We start from the raw sequence: 21181 nt of genomic DNA on the forward strand, positions 1-21181 counted from the left end.
CTATTGTTTTACTTGATGGAAAGTTGAGCCAAAGGAACGGTTTTATTTCATTCTCTTTTTTTCTCCTTTTTTTTTTTTTTAAGAAACGGTTTTTTAGTAGTTATTTAGTCGAGCCTAATCAAATTCAAACTCGAATATTTTGAATATCCAATATATTAAATACTTCTAGGGCATAAGTTGTTCTTGATATATCACAATATACCTTGTATTAGTTTTTACTAGTTTATTATTTCAAATAAAAAATAATATAAAATATGAATTTAAGAAATTTATATTTAATTTTATATAATATTTAAATAATTTATTTTTAATATTAATAAAATGTAATTAACTTTATTACTTTTTAATAATTTATAATCATAAAAAAGTTAATTTAAGAAAAATATAGTTTCACTATTCATATTTTCGTTTATCAAACGGTATAACCTCAAGGGGAATTTTGTAATTAATCCCAAAAGGAACATGTGCAATTTCTACAAGTAATCCAAAGCCCAATTATCAGTCAAGTTGAAACTGGGGACAAACCAAGCACAAATTGTATTCTGCAGAAGCAAGTCCTTTCCGAAACAGAAGATTGCATCTCACTTCTAAGCATAAGAATGTTTATGATACAACATTGTTATTATGGTGTTATTCTTAAAAGCTACCAAATTTATAAGTAGCTTTCTTCCAGCAGCAAAGATTCAAAATTTAACTAATACATGCATGTGATCTTGTATAATATATAAAGGGTATCCTTGCTATTCTACATACAACAAAAGCTTTACCTTATTTTCCCTTCAAGTGCTTCAATAGTACCAAATTGGCTTATGTTCTTATTCTTGATTGGGATTCGATCCCCGAAACCTTTCCTTCTCTAAATGAAAAAAATTCAAGCTGCAGGTTGTGCACCAGTCCATGCATGGTGATCATCATCAAGTTCATTCATCTTAAGATAACGGCTTTCTTGTAGGTAGGTTATCCCAGACCATATTCCACGTATCAGTAAGATGCTTACGAAAACTACACTTCCAAGGGTGCAAACCACCTATAGTTGAAACAAAGAACAAACAAGTAAATAAAAAAAAAAAAAAAAGGGGGGGGGGGGGGGTGTTGAAGCAGCAGCAATCAAAGACTAAAGCTTAACAAGCTTAAAAGCCATAACTATGTGCTTTATCAAGGTTCCGTCATGCCACATTTGAGTAATGAAATATATGCATCCACATGAGCTTAGACCCTAGCTTGGCAAGTCTTAGCTACCATAATGCCAATTATTGACAGCATTTTATTATAAAAATGTAATTTAAAAAAGTTCGAGTCCTTCACCCTTCAAATAGGACAAAACACAAGCATATTTCATATTGAGTCATGTTGGAGTATGTGGGTAATCTCACATCGGATAAATATAACTAACTAAAAGGGCATATAATGTGAAGGGAGAACCAACCAAAATGGCTTAGGCCATTTTGTGTTAAAAGTAAACCCAACTCATTATAAGACTAATATTAAAACATATAATTGAATTTGATTTGATTAATTTGCTCCTAGGACCCAGAGCCCAGATTCTCAACAAGTCAAAAATTTGAGATAGCATCAGCTGAATCTACTGGCTCCAGCTCAAGCTTAAGAAGGGTGAAAAAGCAGGTTGAAGTCGAGCTCTATTCAGTCGATTGATACAAAAAAATCAAGCTTTCAAACAAGATTTTGTTACCATTTCTACTTTAGGTTGCACGTGAAAAAGATTGCACAAGAGCAAAATATATTTGAATACAGGTAACCACCAAGACATTGTCACTGAAAAAGAAACTTCTTTGCAATAGTGCCTCATAATGAATCACTTTGATGTCATATTTTCAAAAGGCCAGGCAACAGAGGTTTGTCCATTCCATTCACAAACAAGATAATTTCACAGTGAGATTCTTTGGTAATCTCAAAGAATCAAACATGCCACTGTAATCACAAGCACATTTATCCTTAGATAACAGTGCAGTTAAAACTTCGCCAAACCAAACAGAAGAAGCTTCACTAACACAGAACTCACCAACAATGGGGTTTGGTAAATGATACGCAATAGAATAAAATGGAGGAAGGACCATCCTTTCACTTCACAGCTTTATAATGAGTTCTCACATGCTCACAATCACAAAAAACCATAATGACTCAACTATTTTAGGCCAGCATCCACAAAAGCAAGAATAATCCAGGACAAAGTTATGAAGCTAAGCACAGCAAATAGAAATTTAGCATGGAATTCATCCCGGTCTTATTTCAAGCTTGAACAGACTAAAAATACACAGCATGTCAGCTAATCGTGTCCAAAATCACAAAAAGGAGTCTGTAATTAGATCTAATGTCAAAAATAAGAGCCACTTCAAACAATGGTATGCATGGACAATAACACCATGACAGAGATTACTAGATGCTCTTAAAATCATATATGCCCCATTTGGCTTGATTTGAGATACACAAATCCAAAACTTATCACACCAAACTATATTGAGAATACACTCCATAGTAGCATAAAAAATGGTAGAATTCTAACGATTAGAGCTGTAAAAAATGCAACCAATTAACTATTGTCTGAGGTTTGCAGAGACAACAGAACAACCTCATGGGGCTCACTGAACATGTTATTACTATTTCATGATGTTCTTGTGATGCAGATTGCCTCATTGCTTACATGGATTTTCCCTCTATACTGACAAGCAGATCAGCTGGCAGGGCGAGAAGAATATCTTAAAACAGCATTGAGGGTTCAAAAGTTGGGATAACTTTCCTTAGTATGCCTTTTTGACAGGTGAGCAAATGACTTCTAGTCTTTTCCAAACGGCCTTGTCCTCTGTCTGTACAATTCCCACCCATCACTTCCAATCTACCATAGAATTCCTCTGATATTCCAATGCATATTTAAGGTAGCCTAGAAACCAAAAACTCAAACTAATAGCCTAATACCGACCGAAGACAAAATTGTGAGTTGGCACAGATGGGACTAGGGGAAAGATTACAGTTTTCTTGTCCCAACTCCCAAATTATACATTGAAAATTGCAAGTATGAAGATTTCTCGGAATGGTAGAATACTATTACATCTGACAAGGGACCATCAATATTTTCAGCATCAATTGTTAAGAACCATATTAACTATAGCTCATGCAATCAACGATAATTGACACAAAAAAGAATAGACTAAATTACGCCAAGTATTATAAGTTTAGAAACAATAAAATCAGGTATGTTACCTCAAGGAATGCCTTCAATACCCACAAAAATGCCAGCACTAGGACTCCATTCACTGAAAAAGTCACCTAAAAGATACAAATTAAAATAAACCCAGAAAGAAAAATAAAAAATTACATTCAAAAGTACAAACAAATTACCAGTTTGGTGGAGATAGAAACAGGCAAGACCGATCGCACCGCCTTCCTGGCTTGTTTAGATACCTTCTTGAAAAGGTTTTGAATGAATCTAACCAACAGATCCAAACTTCTATCTTCTTCTTCCTCCTCTTCCTCATCTTCTTCATTTAAATTATTCAAAAACTCATTGTCAATGGAACGACTCCAAATTCCATGATCATCTACTATATTAGTGTTATTATTATTATTATTGTTTGTATTGAAAACCCTTTTAGAAGCTTGAGGAGCAAGAGGAAATAGAAGACGAGGAAGAGGAGTGGATTTAAGAGAGATAAATCGGATAGTCAATTTGGGATCCGAATTGAACCACTGAGAAGAGAAAGAGGACGGAGAGGAAGTGGACACCGTGACCGTAAATGACATGACTGTGAGAAACTAAGTGTTGTAGACGATTTTGCAGGTGAATCTGTAACAGGGGATGCCAGACATGAAATTGGAGTTGGGAATTGAAATTACGAAACTTGAGAATGAACAGTTTTCCGGACGGCAAACGGGTCCTGATGGACTTTCACGTTTAAACAATTATCAGTAACAATATTTATTGATTTTTTTATTAATTTTTTTAAAATATTAGAACACAGCATCATCTACCTGTATTTACTATTTCTATATTTATATTTACCAGTTCTTTTCACGACACATTCACTGTATTCGTAATATATTTATTTTTTATACGTTTTATTTTTTATTTGAATAATTAAAATATAAATTATTATTTAAATTACAGTAAATATAGTGATTTTTATATATATAGTAAAGTATTTTTTTTAATTAAATATTTTGCACGGTAATATTTTATTGAAAAAATTTGATATATTTTTTTCTTTAAATTGGTAATTTAAATATGAAATATGTTATTTATATTTCTTCAACATACTGATTTATATAGTTTTTATTACACGCTACTTGCTTTTATTTTTTTTAAGCAACAAATTGATTTATAAAAAATCATTATATAGCTTTTATTTTACGTTTTATAATTAATTTACATACTTTATTAATAAATTTCACTGTAATCTCTTTTAGTAAATAAATATACTTTAACAATACAATAAGAAACTAATCTAATAACTAAATTAAATATCTATAAATAATAATATTTTTTATTTTTTTAGCCAATGAAAATTACAAAATCATTTAAAATTATATTCCTTAATAGAAAGAGTAGGATTTGAATTAAATAAAATATCTATATAATTAATCAAATTTGAGATGTTTAAAAATAATAATTTTTTATCTTTTTTTTTTTAACCAACCAAATTAAAGCACAATTTGTAATTAAAGAAATTTAACAATACCATTTTTAAATCAAAATTTTAATTATCTAGATATATTTATTTAAAATAAATTCGGAAAAAATATAAATTTTCAAATGCCTCTTATTTACATATATTCATTTAAAATAATAATATTGAAGACAAATTACAATAATAGTAAATAAAAATAAAATAATAAATAATAAATTACTAAAACTATTTAATTATTATTAATAATATAATGAAATAAAATATACTTGGACATAATAAGATAATGGTACTAAAATTTTAAATGTTTAATTATCTATAGATATTATCTATTAAAAAAATATTCAACCAAATTATAGAGATATTATATATATTTTCAGGTTAAAATTTTTTAATTAGCTATGTCAAGTTATTTTAGAGTATCTTAAATTTTACAAGGATAATATAGAAAATTTCATTATTCCTTTCTCATTTCCACTTTTATATATAGTATAGATAGATAGATTATAAACTTATTTTATTATTTATTAAGTTAAATAGAGCAAAATAATATATATAATAAATGCAGGAAATATGTAATATGTATTTCGCTTTAACATTTAATTTAAATATTAAATTGTATAAATTAAAAACATATTGGTAAATAAAAAATATTTAATTTTCATATATAGCTTTATTATATAACATTAAAATAATTAAAATCTAATATATTTATTAATATATAGCTAACCATCTATTAAGCATAACATTTAAAATAAAATTGAATTGGTATATAATTAATGTTAATTATCTATTAAGCATAATATTCAAAATAAATTTAATTGTACATTAATAATGTTATTTTATAATATTTTAAATTTTATTAAGGGCGTTAACATAACGTCAATTATCTATTAAGCATAATATTTAAAATAAAATTTAATTCATTATTAATAAAGTTATTTTAGAACATTTAAAATTTTAATAAAGACATTATAAGTAATCCCATTATTTCCCTCATTCTCACTTTTATATATATAATAGATATATTTATTTTATACTCCATCTACATCTCCTTTTTTTTTTTTAATGGAAGAACCACTTAATTATTATCAGCAGCAATAAATAGTACATCATGAATAAAAGACAGAGGATTAACATACCACTCTCCTAAATCAGACATAGAACCAATAGCAAGTGCTAAACTATGGGCAACTTGGTTCTCTCATTTTTTTTCACAAAAGAATAGTAGACATTTATATAAAGCACAAATCAAGAATAGTACACATTTTTGGCATGGCTTTTAGCAAAATCACTCTTCAACTTGAATCATTAGTCTCTTGTCTAAGAGATGGAATACATCTTTAGCGTACACTAGAAAATAAAAAACGAAAAATAAATGCTGAATTTGTTCAACATTTTTTTCGTTTTTTATTTTTTTGTATTTTAATAAACCACTTCAAATATTTTTAAAATATTAAAAATTAAATTTAATAATAATGTCTGAAGGGCAAGCCTCTAGGCCGAAATAACCTCTTGCGCCTCCTCCTGCGCACCCAAGATGAAACAAACTTTTCTTTCCAATTAACCAGTCCTTGCATCTCTGGCTCAGTTCCAAATTCCTCAGCATATTTTTGCTTCCATAAATCATTATTTGAAGACAAATAGCTCATCTCTTTACACATACATGCCATTCTTGCAATACCAACACCAGGAAGTGATTCTAAAATCTTGAGCTTTAAGTCTGCCGGCAAACGCATCAAGCAAGGGGGAAGATCCAAAACAGCCTTTTCACAAAGATCAATCAACAGCGGATAAGCAAGCTCATCCCTCACAAGTTTCCAGATATTAAAAATTTCAGTTTCAGGATTAGACATGATAAACGAATCATAACTCTCATTAACATTATCACTCTTGAGTGAATTCACCCAAATCAAACTAATACTTGGGACGAATCTACATTTGTTTAAACGCAATTTATGCACCAAAGACTGACCCTTGGTCAACGAGCCATAGACAATGACAAAACCCCCTAATGTTTGGAAATTCAGGACAACTGATTCAGTCACATTATCATTAGCCAGGAGTTCAGGAACAGTGTAGTTAACTGAAGTAGTGAAAGACATGGAGGACTGCTCTTCCAAAAAACGAAAGAGATCAACTCGCAATCCAGATACTGAATCAATCCCAACAAAACCAAATTCTACGAAAATAGCATGAATTGCTACAAACAAAAGCTTATTGTCAGTAACAATTTCACCCAATTCTTCCCTCAATACGCTCTGCAAGAAATATGGCTCAAATATCCTCTTACCATTCGCATTTGAAGACTCGGTATCAATATCTATACCATCTGGGCTTTCCATGGTTTCTTCTATATGAGTATTTGAAGCGTCACCACCTAAATTAGATTGTTGTTGCACGGACAAATCCTGAATTAAATTTTCTGTTTCTGAGGTAGTAGCTCCTCTCACAGATTCAGCATCTTTTACGGGCATTTTTGATTTGGAGTTTCTCATCCTTTTGATACGGGTTCATGAAAATTAACATTAACAGCCTGAATTAGGGTTTCTTGTTTTCCAGTCAAATCTGAAGCATCGGATTCTTGAAGATTACCTTGTTGATTTTGAGCTTTCCTTGACCTAGCGTTTGATGAGATGGAGGAAATTCATCTGGGCTTAGAGAGAAGTATATAAGGTCACCGGGGGTGATACAGACAGAGATCAGAGAATCCTGTAGAGATGATGACACAAGCTCGTCTTTTCTGTTGAGAGAGAAAAGAAGCGAAGAAGAACCAGGAAAAGAGAGCGCAAGAGAAAGGGTTTCTCTGATTTGCTGCAAAGTACACTCGTTCGGTACTTCTAATTTAACAATTTCTTTCGATTGCAGAGACCTAAGTCCGAGTTTCACGGCGGTGGAAAGAAACGACAAAGAAAGTGAAAATGGTGTCGGTGACGAATGGATTTTGTCAACTACGGTTCCGTCAAAAACAAGAAGGCGTGTTGGCAAAAAAAAATTATATATACATCCTAAAATGGAACCAGAAATCACTGTTCACGGGAACAGTGATTTTGGTTTCTTTACCAACTCTGCCGTTCCCTACTATATCATTTGACATATTTAGCCTCATTGCTTTTAGCTGTTTAATTGTGTAGCTGCCATGTGGATCCAACTCTTACAGTTATAGAATATGACCAATTTCACGGTTCACTGATCAGAGGTTGGATGAAAGTTTTTTTTATTAATAATATAATGAAATAAAACGTAATTAGACATAATAACATAATAATAGTAAAATTTTAAAATTTTAAATATTTAATTATCTATATATATTTATCTATAAAGAAATATTCAATCAAATTATAGAGATATTATATATATTTAAAGTATCTTAAATTTTACAAAAATGATATAGAAAATTTCATTATTCCTTTCTTATTTCCATTTTTATATATAATATAGATAAATAAATTATAAATTTATTTTATTATCTATTAAATTAAATAGAGCAAAATAAGATATATAATAAATACATAAAATATGTAATATGTAATGAGCTCTAGCATTTAATTTAAATCTTAAATTGTATAAATTTAAAACATATATAGTAAATAAAAAATATTTAATTTCATGTATACCCTTACTATATAACATTAAAATAATTAAAATATAATATATTTATTAATATATAGTTAACGTTAATTATCTATTAAACATATTATTTAAAATAAAATTGAATTGGTATATAATTCAAACTAATTATTTATTAAGCATAATATTTAAAATAAAATTTAATTGGATATTAATAAGGTTATTTTAGAACATTTTAAATTTTATTAAGGGTATTAACGTAACATTAATTATCTATTAAGCATAATATTTAAAACAAAATTTAATTGGTTATTAATAAGATTATTTTAAAACATTTAAAATTTCAACAATGGCATTATAGATAATCTCATTATTTCTCTCTTATTCCCACATTTATATATACTACAAATATATATATTTTATATTTCGTCTACATCTTTTTTTTTTTTAAAGAAAAAATTATTTAATTATTATTAGCATTAATAAGCAATACATCGTGAATAAAAGACGAGGATTAACAAACCACTTTCCTAAACCAGACACGAAACTAGTAGCAAGTGCTAAACTATGAGCAATTTGGTCCTCTGATTTTTTAACAAAAGAATAGTAGACATTTATATGAAGCACAAATCAAGAACAGTAGACATTTTTGGCATGGCTTTCAGCAAAATCACTCTTCAACTTGAATCATTAGTCTCTCGTCTAAGAGATGGAGTACATCTTTGGCGTATACTAGAAAATAAAAAACCAAAAATAAATGCTCAATTTATTCAATATTTTTTTAGTTTTTTATTTTTTTTTATTTTAATAAACCACTTCAAATATTTTTAAAATATTAAAAACTAAATTTAATAATAACAAGTATTTATTTTGAAATGTAATAATGTCTATGTGGAGATTTTAAAACTTTTACTCACATCTACATCTATTCTCATATAATATTTATTAGTAATTCTAAAATTTTAATATTTTCATTTTCAACTAATTTTTATATTTTGACTATTAAATTAACAAATTTTTTCAGTTTCAACACATAGAAAATTTGTCTAATGGCATAAATAAAAAATTAAAATATAAAAAATAAAGAACCAGAACCGAAATAAGAACCTTAAATTCACAATTTCGATTACAATTTCAGAACCAAAACCAATGACCATGATTTAATATAGATTTTAATCAATTTGATTTTAATTTGATTTCGATTTAAAATCGAATTGCAATCATCCCTGTGCAACATGATGGGAGGACTCAAAGAAAGGCTTTCTCCCTCGTCTAACCGTCATGTATTATCCTCTGTATAAGGCCTTATCTTCCAAAGAGAGAAGGTTAATGCAATTTTATTCGTCGTAATATTATACAAAACAAATTTTTACAACCCATAACTCTAATTTCGGTCCTTATTAAAAGAAGGAACTATCAATGTCCATCAATAACAATGACATAAAAAAAAAATTATCTTTATTGAAATGAAAAAAAAAAAAAAAAGTTTCAGCAAACTAATATTTTAACCTCAAGCCACATTAGCATAGAATACATGGATAGTACTTTTTTTTTTTTTTTTTTAATTCAATGGAGGGCCTGATGGACCGAAATAAACTACAAACAAATACAATATAAATAACCCTCCTCTAGATTCACTAAATTGATAAAAACAATTATTGTCAAGATCTCTCATTCCTTACTTAAGTGAAAAGACCAATCAGACGAAAATGAAAAGATCAACCAGACCACACGGCAGCATGAATCATACGGCAGCATGAATCATAGAACTTTAATATCATTCGGTACCTTGCTCCATGCTCAGCAGCATGAATCATACGGCAGCATGAATCATAGAACTTTAATATCATTCGTACCTTGCTCCATGCTCAGCAGCATGAATCATACGGCAGCATGAATCTTAGAACTTTAATATCATTCGTACCTTGCTCCATGCTCAGCTCAAAAAAATGCGAGAATATCTTTAAAAAGTTGAGTTGAGGCTCAACAAAACCCAATTTCAGTCAGCAAATTTAGAGTCCTAGTTTAGATGAATACATAATATATATAAACATAATATATATAAATATAGATGAATACATAGTCAAGGCAAGTATTTTCTTAATTTCACACACACAGAGTACATATATTAAAATACAGGCTCCAGTGCCTGCTTCATAATACATACAATCACAGAAGAAGGAAACAAAATGCTTTAGCTATATCACAAATGATATGACATATAACACAAGAACAACAAAGTTCTTTTCATATATTACCATTGCTTAATCAAATCAAATCCATGGAATTTTACTAAATTTTTGTTGTACTGCAAAATCCAAATTTTGCATAGTTGCTAAAATATTAAGGATCGAACAAAGCAGAAGCTTAACAAATTCCAGAATTACTTGCTCAGAAAATGAATATAACTAGACAAGAAGTCTAGAAATTACTCATTTGATTTGTCAATTCAACAAAATGTGCGTAAAAAAATTCCTCATATCTATCAAAAGTATTATCAATTTATGTAAGTCTCAAGCATATATTATATATGTAACAACATATGAATATGTTTACAAAATTATTACTTACGAAAGGACTCTCATAGGAGCCTTCATACTAGTAGATCCAGCACTAAGTTATTAACATTGAACATGTATGACCATGATGAAGAAAACCTTGATCAACCTCACTATACATCAAATCCTCCAAGATTACAATTCGGTGAAAAGTTTCGCCGAACTGGAAATGCTCGAGCTTGACCTGGAAGTGTCAGAGGAGATGGAACACCAAAGCTAGGAAGCCGATCATAATCACCACCTATCATTGCAAGAGGAATGATAAGTGGATTAGGATCATGTCTTATGACCTGGAAGGGCAAGGCTTTAGGCCGAAATGACCTCTTGCGCCTCCTCCTGCGCTCCCAAGATGAAACAAACTTTGCTTTCCAATTAATCAGTCCTTGCATCTCTGGCTTAGTTCCAAATTCCTCAGCATATTTTTGCTTCCATAAATCATTATTTGAAGACAAATAGCTCATCTCTTTACACATACATGCCATTCTTGCAATACCAACACCAGGAAGTGATTCTAAAATCTTGAGCTTTAAGTCTGCCGGCAAACGCATCAAGCAAGGAGGAAGATCCAAACCAGTCTTTTCACAAAGATCAATCAACAGCGGATAAGCAAGCTCATCCCTCACAAGTTTCCAGAGATTAAAAATTTCAGTTTCAGGGTTAGACATGATAAACGAATCATAACTCTCATTAACATTATCACTCTTGAGTGAATTCACCCAAATCAAACTAATGCTTGGGACGAATCTATATTTGTTTAAACACAATTTATGCACCAAAGACTGACCCTGGGTCAAAGAGCCATAGACATTGACAAAACCCCCTAATGTTTGGAAACTCAGGACAACTGATTCTGTGACATTATCATTAGCCAGGAGTTCAGGAACAGTGTAGTTAACTGAGGTAGTGAAAGACATGGAGGACTGCTCTTCCAGAAAATGAAAGAGATCAACTCGCAATCCAGATACTGAATCAATCCCAACAAAACCAAATTCTAAGAAAATAGCATGAATTGCTACAAACAAAAGCTTATTGTCAGTAACATTTTCACCCAATTCTTCCCTCAATACGCTCTTCAAGAAATATGGCTCAAATATCCTCTTACCATTCGCATTTGAAGACTCGGTATCAATATCCATACCATCTGGGCTTTCCATGGTTTCTTCTATATAGGTATTTGAAGCTTCACCACCAAAATTAGATTGTTGTTGCATGGACAAATCCTGAATTAAATTTTCTGTTTCTGAGGTAGTAGCTCCTCCCACAGATTTGGCATCTTTTACGGGGATGCTTTGATTTGGAGTTTCTTCATTTGGGCAATTCAGGCCAAGAACCTCAGGTTCTTGATTTGGAGTTTCACATTCTTTTGATATGGGTTCATGAAAATTAACATTAACAGCTTGAATTAGGGTTTCTTGTTTTCCAGTCAAATCTGAAGCATCGGATTCTTGAAGATTACCTTGTTGATTTTGAGCTTGAGCCTGTCCTTGACCTAGCGTCTGATGAGATGGAAGAAACTCATCTGGGCTTAGAGAGAAGTATATAAGGTCACCGGCGGTGATACCGAGAGATATCAGAGAATCCTGTAGAGACGATGACACAAGCTCGTCTTTTCTGTTGAGAGAGAAATGAAACGAAGAAGAACAAGGGAAAGAGAGAGCAAGAGAAAGGGTTTCTCTGAGTTGCTGCAAAGTACACTCGTTTGGTACTTCTAATTTAACAGTTTCTTTCGATTGCAGAGACCTAAGCCTGAGTTTCATGGCGGTGGAAATTAGATTGAAGGGGAAACGAAAAGGAAAGTGAAAATGGCGTTTCTGAAGAATGGATTTTGTCAACTACGGTTTCGTCAAAAACAATAAGGTGCGTTGGCCAAAACAAATTATATATACCCACTAAAATGAAACCAGAAGTCACTGTTCACGGGAACAGTGATTTTGGTTTCTTTACCAATTCTGCCCTCCCTACTATATGATTTGACATATTTAGCCTTATTACTTTTAGCTGTTTAATTGTGTAGCTGCCATGTGGATCCAACTCTTGCAGTTATAGAATATGGCCAATTGCACGGTTCACTAATCATAGGTTGGATGAAAATTTTTTTATTAATTTTAAACTCCAACTTTTCCTCTTTTGCTTGCAATTCTTCATGTCCGATTTTCATTGGGAAATAACAAATTATATAAAATATTAAGTTTTAGAATTAAATTTTTTTCTTTGGCAGTTAAAAGCCTATATAATTATAATTTTTATAGCCAAATAATTATAAACTAAATTTATATGAAAATATCTATAGTTTCTTCATCTTTTGTCTATTTATAAAAAAATATAAAACATAAAAATATATATATACAAAAATTTTATTAGGCTAATTATTATTATTATTAACTTATTGTTGGTTAATTATAGAAGTAACCATGTTTATTCATAAAGTTTTCAGTTCATGAATAAAAAGATATTATTTACATTTTAATTTTTTTATTTCAATTAATCAAATATTTTTAGAATTACCAAAGCGGGAAAATATAACTAAATATATATACAATTACCAATGAAGCATATACAATATAAGAAACGCTATATTGTTTAAAAATATATACTCAAATAACCTTCTAAAGATCACCCCTAAAAAATGGATCACTTAAAAATGGGCTGGAGAATGTTCCTCCTCCATTTGGGAAAAGAGTGAGGAAACAAATGAGACCAAGAACAATGCCCCAAGCATATCTATCATTTCCTATAGGTGTAATCTCATCTTTTGCAGGGAGCTCCTCTCCGCCCCGGAAGAAGGTTGCAAATAATCCCCAAGCTAAACACAGCACACTTCCGCTTAGACCTCCGATACCAAGCAAAAGAGATGTTGCAAAAGAGAGTAGAGCAGCTGTACTTCTTCCAAACATAGCCTGCGCTATGCGGCCTCCTTCGAGTCTTCCACAGGGCAACAAGTTCAAAGAAGTTACTACCATTCCTGCATATGCATAGAATGTCAGGATTTTACAGCTCTAAAGACGATTCAAGTACCACTAATTAAGCCAAAGCTAATCAGAAAGAATTGCATACACAACAGAGAACCAAAAGACTATGAGACTCACCCAAAAGTCCAGCAAAAGCAAGAGGATCAACTGGAACTCCTACACCCTCTACGGCATAAGGCAATACATTGCCAAGGTCATCTGTATAGGGTCCAATAACATATTGGATGAAAGAAAGTAAAGGATTATTGTAGAAGAATTGCGGCCTTATGTACCTGCAAGAAAATAGCAAGCATTAAATTAAACTAATCAAAATAATAAGATGGGAGGTTATGCTAGAATGCATGAATGCATTCACAAAATTCCTAGTTTTGATGGGGAGCTTGGCATTTTCTTTCTCCAAGTTCACCTAGCAAAAGTGATGTGAAAGTACAGTAGCTGTTGACAATACTATCTGTTTTTACATTTCAGAAGGATAATAGTTGCTGACAATTTCTAAGCCTTTCCATATAATCTTAGAACTAACTTTTAATCTCACAGGAAAGAAAAATGAGGGAAAATTTAGAAAGCTTACAATGCATTGTCACCACCATTGAAGCTACCATCAGCTATAAAAGCAGCAATTGCCAGCACTAGTGATGTCAAATATGCACTAGCTGTGCGTGCGACAGGAATATCAAAAAGAGCCTTCTTGTTTGGAAGCAAAGATTCATAGTTGTTCATGACTCCTAAGCATCCTGTCCAATTTGATGGAACAAGAAAAGATGGGCTGAGTTTAACACCATAACGAGCTGCGGTGACCCTTGTTGCTATCTGCAAAACAGAAAAGAATTCAATTGACTATACATAACAAATGTAGCTAGGTTTTATAGAAAATACTTTAAAAAAAACAAAAAATCTAACAAATGAAAAATACAATTGTAGTGAGACCAAAAAGTGTATCATGAAGTTTGCAGGACAATTAAATGAAAGTGTACCTCAGAAACTCCCAAAATGGAGAGGAAACCACCGAAAAGAGGAATAACATTGGCTATATAGTCATCGAAAGTTGCATCCGGTTTAAGGAAGAAGCCACTCATAAGAGCTATGGTTCCAAAAGTTGTAACGCATAGAGTTATGGCACTGATATAACCCCAGGGTGTACTCAGCTTGGTTGACTCAAACTGAAGATCCATTTCTATCTTGGGTTGCACTACACAGGCCTTAATTAAAGAACAAGAATCATAAGAAATAAACAAAAGAAAAAACAAAAAGCTAGTAATGTGGTGTGTTCTTCCTTTAAATGTTTTGCTAATAGCCTCTTTAGTTTGGCTCAGAGTATCAGTGCTACTATGGACTGGAGTTGCCTTAATTTAGGGCTGTAAGGTGGTGATTTTGAACTTTGAATCCCAGTAAGAGCCTAACAAACAAACAAAAAGAAAAGAAAAGCATATACAAAAAAATTGACTAGTCTTTTAGTACCTGTTTTGTGATATCATCATTCTTTTCCTCCATAAACCAAACCACAACATCCCTCCCTGCTGCTTCAGATAGTTTTTTCTCTAGTTTAGGAATGACCTCTTCAATTGGTCTTCTTAAATTCCCAATAAAAATACCCCCATCTCCAAATCTTCTGACATCAGTTGCAAAGAATGTATCAAACCCAAAACAGCTCCTTAACTGCCATATCAAAACAATAAAATATGCATTAGCTGATTTTTCACACATTTAACAGAAGCATTTTTATAAATGAATGGGATTAGATAGAGACCTTTTGAGTCAATTTAAATTTATAAGGTGCAATAGTCCATATTAATTAATAATGATTGCAGGCCGAACACCTCAGTATTAAAAATTTGATAGTTCAATATGACAGGAAAAATGATAGTTTAATAAAAAAAAAAAAGGATAATCATATCTTATTATCGAGAAATATCATTATTAAATTAATTACCTTATTAAGATCAAGGGCCTTAAAGGTCTCCTCAGCCATCTCCAACCTTTCTTTCTCTCGAGTCAAACTATCACGAGCTAACCTATTAAAAAAACCCACGAGTGGATTATTATCACTACTTTCTCTATCAAGTTCCTTTAGCTTCCTATCAGCCCTCTTCTTCTCCAGCTTAATTGCAGCCTCAATTGAAGGGTTTCCCATAAATTTCTTGAATTCCTCGTCTGTCTTCCAATCCTTTTCTTGCTGTTTCTCTTTTTCCTCCTCTGAAATTCTTTCTTCGCTCATTTGACTTTCTTGCTCACTCTCCTTTCTTTCATTTTCAGTCTTGTCGTCAGTAACTACAGCCATGGAAGATGAAGCTTGTTCCCTTTCTTGCTCATCTTTAACAGAGAATTTAATTGGCTCTGACAAATTTTCTTTACTCACAATTGAAAATGACAACTGGGTTTTCTGCCCAAGTGAGTGTTTTTGACAAGATAATTCAAATGGGGGTTTTCTTGCTCCACTTTCTTGCTCATTTTTTAAAGTAAATTTTAGGGATTTTCTTGATTTGTATTGGAAAAGAGAATTCTTGATACAGGGGTGGGTTTGGTTCTGGTTTTTGAGGGATAAAGAAGAATGTGAGGTAGTGAAAAGAGTAGTTGCCATTGGAGAAGTTCTCGAAGAATGAAGCTTGGAGATTCATGGTAAATGATTTAAAAGAGGGATCAGACTAGTCTTTGAATAGACAGACAAGTCTAGAATGTTGGAGAAGTGTTTAATGATCCCACAAGTAAATATGGAAAAACCTAATGATAATTTTTTGTGGTTCAATGAGACTGTGAAGTTCGATTTGAAAGTGATGGATTTTGGTGATGGATTTTCTTGTTTGGATAAAAAAAAAAAAAAAAAAAAGTTCTGTTTTAGCTTAAGGAAATTTAGTAGGTGATGAGCATATAGATGAGATCATAAACTTTTCTGAGATTTCATAAAATGAAATAATTATATTAAGGTAATATATTGTTTGAGCAAATTCTCAATTTGAATTAAAATTTTGATGATTGATATTTAAATATACATTTCTAAAATTTATTTCCAAATTTTGATTGGTCCATCTGGAAAGAAATGGACTTTGACCAGTAAGAGACAAAATAAGACCCCTACCTATTATTTATCATAATAATGATAAACAAAATATTAATTTGATCTTCAAATCAAATGATAGAAGAGATTTTAAATTATGGTGGGGTGTATTAGGCAAGAGGGATGACCATAGTTTGATTTCAAATTGAAATCGATAGAAATCAAACCAATTAAATACTAAATTGCGGTTAAGATTTTTTATTTTAAATCGCAATTGAAATTATATATTGAAGATTCGATTTCGATTCTTTATTTTTTAGTATAAAATTGGTAATTTTAATTTAACACGATATTTGGGATGATGAATTTTATGGGAGGAAATAAAATATAAGAAGGAAATGCATTGAGAATTTCACTTTCCCTTGTTTGAAATAAGGAGAAAATTTGGGAGGAAGGAAAATTTTTAATATTTTTCTTTGGAACCCACAAATTTTCAATCTCTCCAAATTGGAGAGAAAGTGATGGAAGTTGAGTAAAAATTCATTCCCTTTGTATTTCCTTCCAAACCAACCATGGGGTGGAAAATAAAAAAGGAAAAATGAACAATAACAATTTATTCTTATTATCTTTCCTTATTTTATTTCCTTCCATTTCCAAACATATAGTAAAATTAGCAGTTTCGGTTTGAAACTGTAAAAAACACATTTTTAAATAAATTCTCAACTTTTTTTTTTTGTTTTATTATAATTTTTAAACAAATTTTAAAATTTTTTATTAAATTGATTTAGTGTTTTTAATAATAATATTTATTATCGAACCTATAAATCTAAAAAGAAAAATTTAAAAAGCTTGAAATTCATTTTCAAATTTTGATTCTAAACCGCAACAAAACCGAAAATGATGGCTCCAAAATCATTTAAGAAACTGCATAAAAGTGATTTAATTTCACCTTTTTTATTATTAGAATTGGCGGTTATGAAACTAAAACCGGGAATTGTAGAATCATACTCATATCTAAAGAGTATGAGTCTATATGATGGGAGGGGATTTTTGTGGACAAAATAAACTATTATAGTATATTTTTGTCACCTATTTGTTAGCACACAATTTTTGGAAAAGAAAAAAAAAATGTGTGTGCCAACAACATATAGGTCACAATTATTATTATTTTTTTAATTATCCACGTATTGATTAAAAATGAGTTTGAATATTTTATTAAAATAATTCCGTGACTAAAATGTCAAAATATATATCTAACAATACATGACTGAACTTTTTACAAAAAAAAAAAAATATATATATATATATATATATATATATATATATTACTGACAAAACATTTTGTTGAAATAAGTTTGATCGATAAAATATTTAGCAATAAATTATTAATTAATATTTTTTTTACTAAATAGTTATTCATTCGTTGCTAATCAGTAATTGTTGCCAATTTTCATAATATATTTTTCCATTAAAATATATATATATCTATTGGCAATTCGTCAATAAATTAAAATTCCAAATACTAAATATATTTATTATCGAAAGTAACTAATTATACTTAGTAGTTAGTACAACTAGTTTAAAAACTAAAACTAAACTTAATTCATAAAAAAATAAATGATTAAATTAAACAAATTTTATGAATTACTAAGCTTATTGAATAAACAAATAAAAGCAACTAATTCTCAAAAAAAAAAAAAAAAAAACTACTAGTTAAAAAATAAAAATAAGATAATTAAAGTAATTAAATTTGAATAGCTAAGCTAGTTAAAGAAACTTAATAAAAAAACACAACGAGTACATGCAAGTTGTATATAATTATTTTTAACTTTTGAATTTTATACCGTTGGCACGTTTTTCCCATTTGCATAATTAATTATTCAATTTTGAAGAAACTTGACTAGATTCTTGAAATGGCCGATCTCTGTAAATAAAGACGATGAGGCCAACAAAAACGACAAGGAAGCACAGTTTCCACTTTGAATGGATTTCATTTTTCATTATTTCCCAATACAAAGGATAAGGATGAATCAACTTTTAATTTATCACGTTGCTCCCAAATTCAAAGAGTTAAAATTTATATATTGCTGTTTTTTTTGTTTCTTTCATGAGTGGCCACTCTTTCTTTTATTTATTTATTTTTTTAAATAATCCTAATATTTATATATAAATTTGAGTTCTCAAATATTAAAATTTATTATTATTTATATATTGAGATTTTATTTTCAAATTAGTTTTGAGTTATTATTATCACTATTAATTATCAATTATTTTACTGTCAAAATATATAGAAAAGTAAACATTTAAAAAAATTTCCACTCTCCTTATAATTATTACAAGTAAACAATAATTCATCGATTATATAAATTATTTGTTTTCATTCAACTTTCTTCACATTCTCCTACATTGTAGTTTTTAAGAAAAAATGAAAAAAAAATACAAAGGATGCACGTTTTCCTCCATGTATAAATTAATTCATTGATTTCCGACAAACTTATTTAAAGATAAAATATTTTTCTTTTTCTATTTTTATTTTGCAAATTACAATTGTCTTATATGTTCGTTAAATAAAAAATTAAAGATCTACCATTAACTTCTTCCTTCTTTGTTTAATAAAAAGAAAAAAAAAAAAAAAACTTTGCTGTCAAATTCTCCCGTGACCTTCAGCATTAAAAAAACCTTTACTGTCTTTATATTTATAGCCCTATTTCTCAATAGTTTTTTCAGGTAACATTTTAATTATGATCAAAACTTTATTTTTATTAATTATATTATTTAATAACATAATTTTTATAATAACGTTCAAAAGTCGAGGGAGTATTTTATAATTATTTTTACTGAATCCAGTTTTATAATAGGGTGAAACTACTATAAATAAGGAAAATTTTCTTTATCTATACAGAAATTTATTATATTGACTCTTAGATTAACACTATTTATATGCAAGTTGTAGATTTAAAAATATTTAAATGACTTTTTATCTTTAAAACAAGTTATATTCATTTTTTTAAAAGAACAATTCAGTTTTATTCACTTGTTATGATTATTTTTGAGATTCAAAAAGGCATATATCATATTAATTATTTTTAATAAATAATTCCAACATAAAATTAGAGAAATAAATTAAAATTTTCAATATCCATACATAATTTTCTTTTTCATGTATTAAATTTAGATTATTTAAATATTAATTTTATGCATTTAATAAAAATTTCACTTCAACCTTTTAAAAAGTAAAAACAACTTCAAGATACTAGTTCCTACTTCAAAATAAATTAATTAAAAATTAATGAATATTTCAATTTTTTTATAATGCCAAATTTGCTTTCGATTCATGAAAAATTGTATAATTCTAAAATTTCAATTAACTTTTTATATATATATATATATATATATATATATATATTATATTTTATTAAAAGTTCTAAATCATAATATTTTATGGTATTTACATCTATTTTTTAATAAATTATCTTTAAAGTGAAATTGATTTTACATATTTTCATATGAGATTATATAATTAATAATATACAATAATAAAATACATAAAAGAAAAATATATGAATACATTAAAGGATATTAGATTCTTAAATAAACTCTAACTAACAGATCATATAGGATTCTTATAATCCTTGGCTCCAATATATATATTCAAATTTACTCCGAGCGATGATCAATTCACAATTTAATCAACCATCAATTTTTTAAGGTTTAACACATAGTGCGATTAATGTGGAACACACATTTTGAAGTTTTGTATATATGGTAGAAAAGTTTTGGCCTTGGAGGGGATGAGTCTCGATTCTCAGACGGTGGGACTACGTTTCCTTGCAGAAAGAACAGCTATTTGCATTTGTTATGAGATAAGCAAATATTTACTTTTTGGATAATGAACGATTTAATTAATATTAAAACTTCAAATATTGGATGTTGTGTTTCTTGCGCCAGTTGTACTCGTTTTCAACTCGAATTTTCTTTTATGTCGATGGAAAAATGCACATGATCAACTTAATTAATTAAGGTTTTTCTACTTCTTTATATAAATGTCAACTTGGTTATAGTGAAAGTGATGCACATCAATCTTGAGTATATTCTGATTCATTAATTAATTTTTAATTGAGAGTTAATTAATTAAAACCATTCGGATGGGGATGGATGTTGTGACCCAGTTGAGATCTTTGTGATTTTTCTATTTAATTTTTTTTTTTTATTTTATTTCCTCTTACTTAGTCAAGTGGCCATACACATCAATAGGAACCAGACATTAATTGCGTAAAAAGAAAATAAAAGAAATAATTTGATTTTTCTACTCTATGAGTGCATGTTGATGATGTATGAGAGGAGGATAACTAAGGCAATAATTGTTCATAATCTTAATAAAACGAAATTATATATTTATGTTTCGATGTGATTGGTTAGAGAAACTCAAGCTAAACAATGGGTTTTAGCTAGCAT

At 29.5% G+C, this 21181-nt stretch overlaps 4 protein-coding genes across 5 annotated transcripts; all 4 read right to left on the minus strand.

Moving 5' to 3' along the window:
- Window positions 1-558: 558 nt before the first annotated feature.
- LOC105650825 (ATP phosphoribosyltransferase regulatory subunit) lies at window positions 559-3919 on the minus strand. Its single transcript, XM_012237789.4, has 3 exons — window positions 3355-3919; window positions 3217-3282; window positions 559-1027 (listed from the first exon to the last, which is right to left on the minus strand). The coding sequence occupies exons 1-3, from the start codon at window positions 3754-3756 to the stop codon at window positions 872-874; spliced, it is 624 nt and encodes a 207-aa protein (XP_012093179.1). The 5' UTR covers window positions 3757-3919; the 3' UTR covers window positions 559-871.
- A 1998-nt stretch (window positions 3920-5917) lies between these two features.
- On the minus strand, window positions 5918-7375 carry LOC149495414 (putative F-box protein At1g23770). The gene has a single exon (XM_089722304.1). It carries the CDS (start codon window positions 7133-7135, stop codon window positions 6107-6109), a length of 1029 nt encoding a protein of 342 aa, XP_089578430.1. The 5' UTR covers window positions 7136-7375; the 3' UTR covers window positions 5918-6106.
- Window positions 7376-10708: 3333 nt separating this feature from the next.
- Window positions 10709-12617, minus strand: LOC105650822 (F-box protein SKIP22). The gene has a single exon (XM_089723553.1). The coding sequence runs from the start codon at window positions 12520-12522 to the stop codon at window positions 10879-10881; it is 1644 nt and encodes a 547-aa protein (XP_089579679.1). The 5' UTR covers window positions 12523-12617; the 3' UTR covers window positions 10709-10878.
- Window positions 12618-13285: 668 nt separating this feature from the next.
- On the minus strand, window positions 13286-16518 carry EGY3 (ethylene-dependent gravitropism-deficient and yellow-green-like 3). 2 transcript variants are annotated; one of them, XM_089723547.1, is made up of 6 exons: window positions 15665-16514; window positions 15193-15390; window positions 14709-14933; window positions 14306-14544; window positions 13852-14006; window positions 13286-13727 (listed from the first exon to the last, which is right to left on the minus strand). In XM_089723547.1, the coding sequence occupies exons 1-6, from the start codon at window positions 16310-16312 to the stop codon at window positions 13372-13374; spliced, it is 1821 nt and encodes a 606-aa protein (XP_089579673.1). In that variant the 5' UTR covers window positions 16313-16514; the 3' UTR covers window positions 13286-13371. The 2 variants fall into 2 exon arrangements, with proteins under 2 accessions (XP_089579673.1, XP_089579674.1); XM_089723548.1 differs by lacking the exon at window positions 14709-14933 and having other exon boundaries at window positions 15665-16518.
- Window positions 16519-21181: the final 4663 nt, after the last annotated feature.

Source organism: Jatropha curcas, chromosome 6, assembly GCF_041381405.1.
Source record: "Jatropha curcas cultivar XTBG-Jc1 chromosome 6, XTBG_Jcur_1.0, whole genome shotgun sequence".
NCBI classification, from domain to species: domain Eukaryota; kingdom Viridiplantae; phylum Streptophyta; class Magnoliopsida; order Malpighiales; family Euphorbiaceae; genus Jatropha; species Jatropha curcas.

What these genes read in the sequence shown, in the direction of transcription:
- EGY3 (XM_089723547.1), bottom strand. Translation starts at nt 16,312, where the DNA reads ATGGCAACTACTCTTTTCACTACCTCACATTCTTCTTTATCCCTCAAA. An exon ending in ATGATGATATCACAAAACAG is followed by an intron (nt 14,934 to 15,192) that starts GTACTAAAAGAC and finishes TCTTTAATTAAG; the next exon opens with GCCTGTGTAGTGCAACCCAA. An exon ending in TGCTTTTGCTGGACTTTTGG is followed by an intron (nt 13,728 to 13,851) that starts GTGAGTCTCATA and finishes ATGCATATGCAG; the next exon opens with GAATGGTAGTAACTTCTTTG.
- LOC105650825 (XM_012237789.4), bottom strand. Translation starts at nt 3,756, where the DNA reads ATGTCATTTACGGTCACGGTGTCCACTTCCTCTCCGTCCTCTTTCTCT. An exon ending in TTTCTATCTCCACCAAACTG is followed by an intron (nt 3,283 to 3,354) that starts GTAATTTGTTTG and finishes TGTATCTTTTAG; the next exon opens with GTGACTTTTTCAGTGAATGG. An exon ending in TATTGAAGGCATTCCTTGAG is followed by an intron (nt 1,028 to 3,216) that starts GTAACATACCTG and finishes TTTCAACTATAG; the next exon opens with GTGGTTTGCACCCTTGGAAG.
- LOC105650822 (XM_089723553.1), bottom strand. Translation starts at nt 12,522, where the DNA reads ATGAAACTCAGGCTTAGGTCTCTGCAATCGAAAGAAACTGTTAAATTA.
- LOC149495414 (XM_089722304.1), bottom strand. Translation starts at nt 7,135, where the DNA reads ATGAGAAACTCCAAATCAAAAATGCCCGTAAAAGATGCTGAATCTGTG.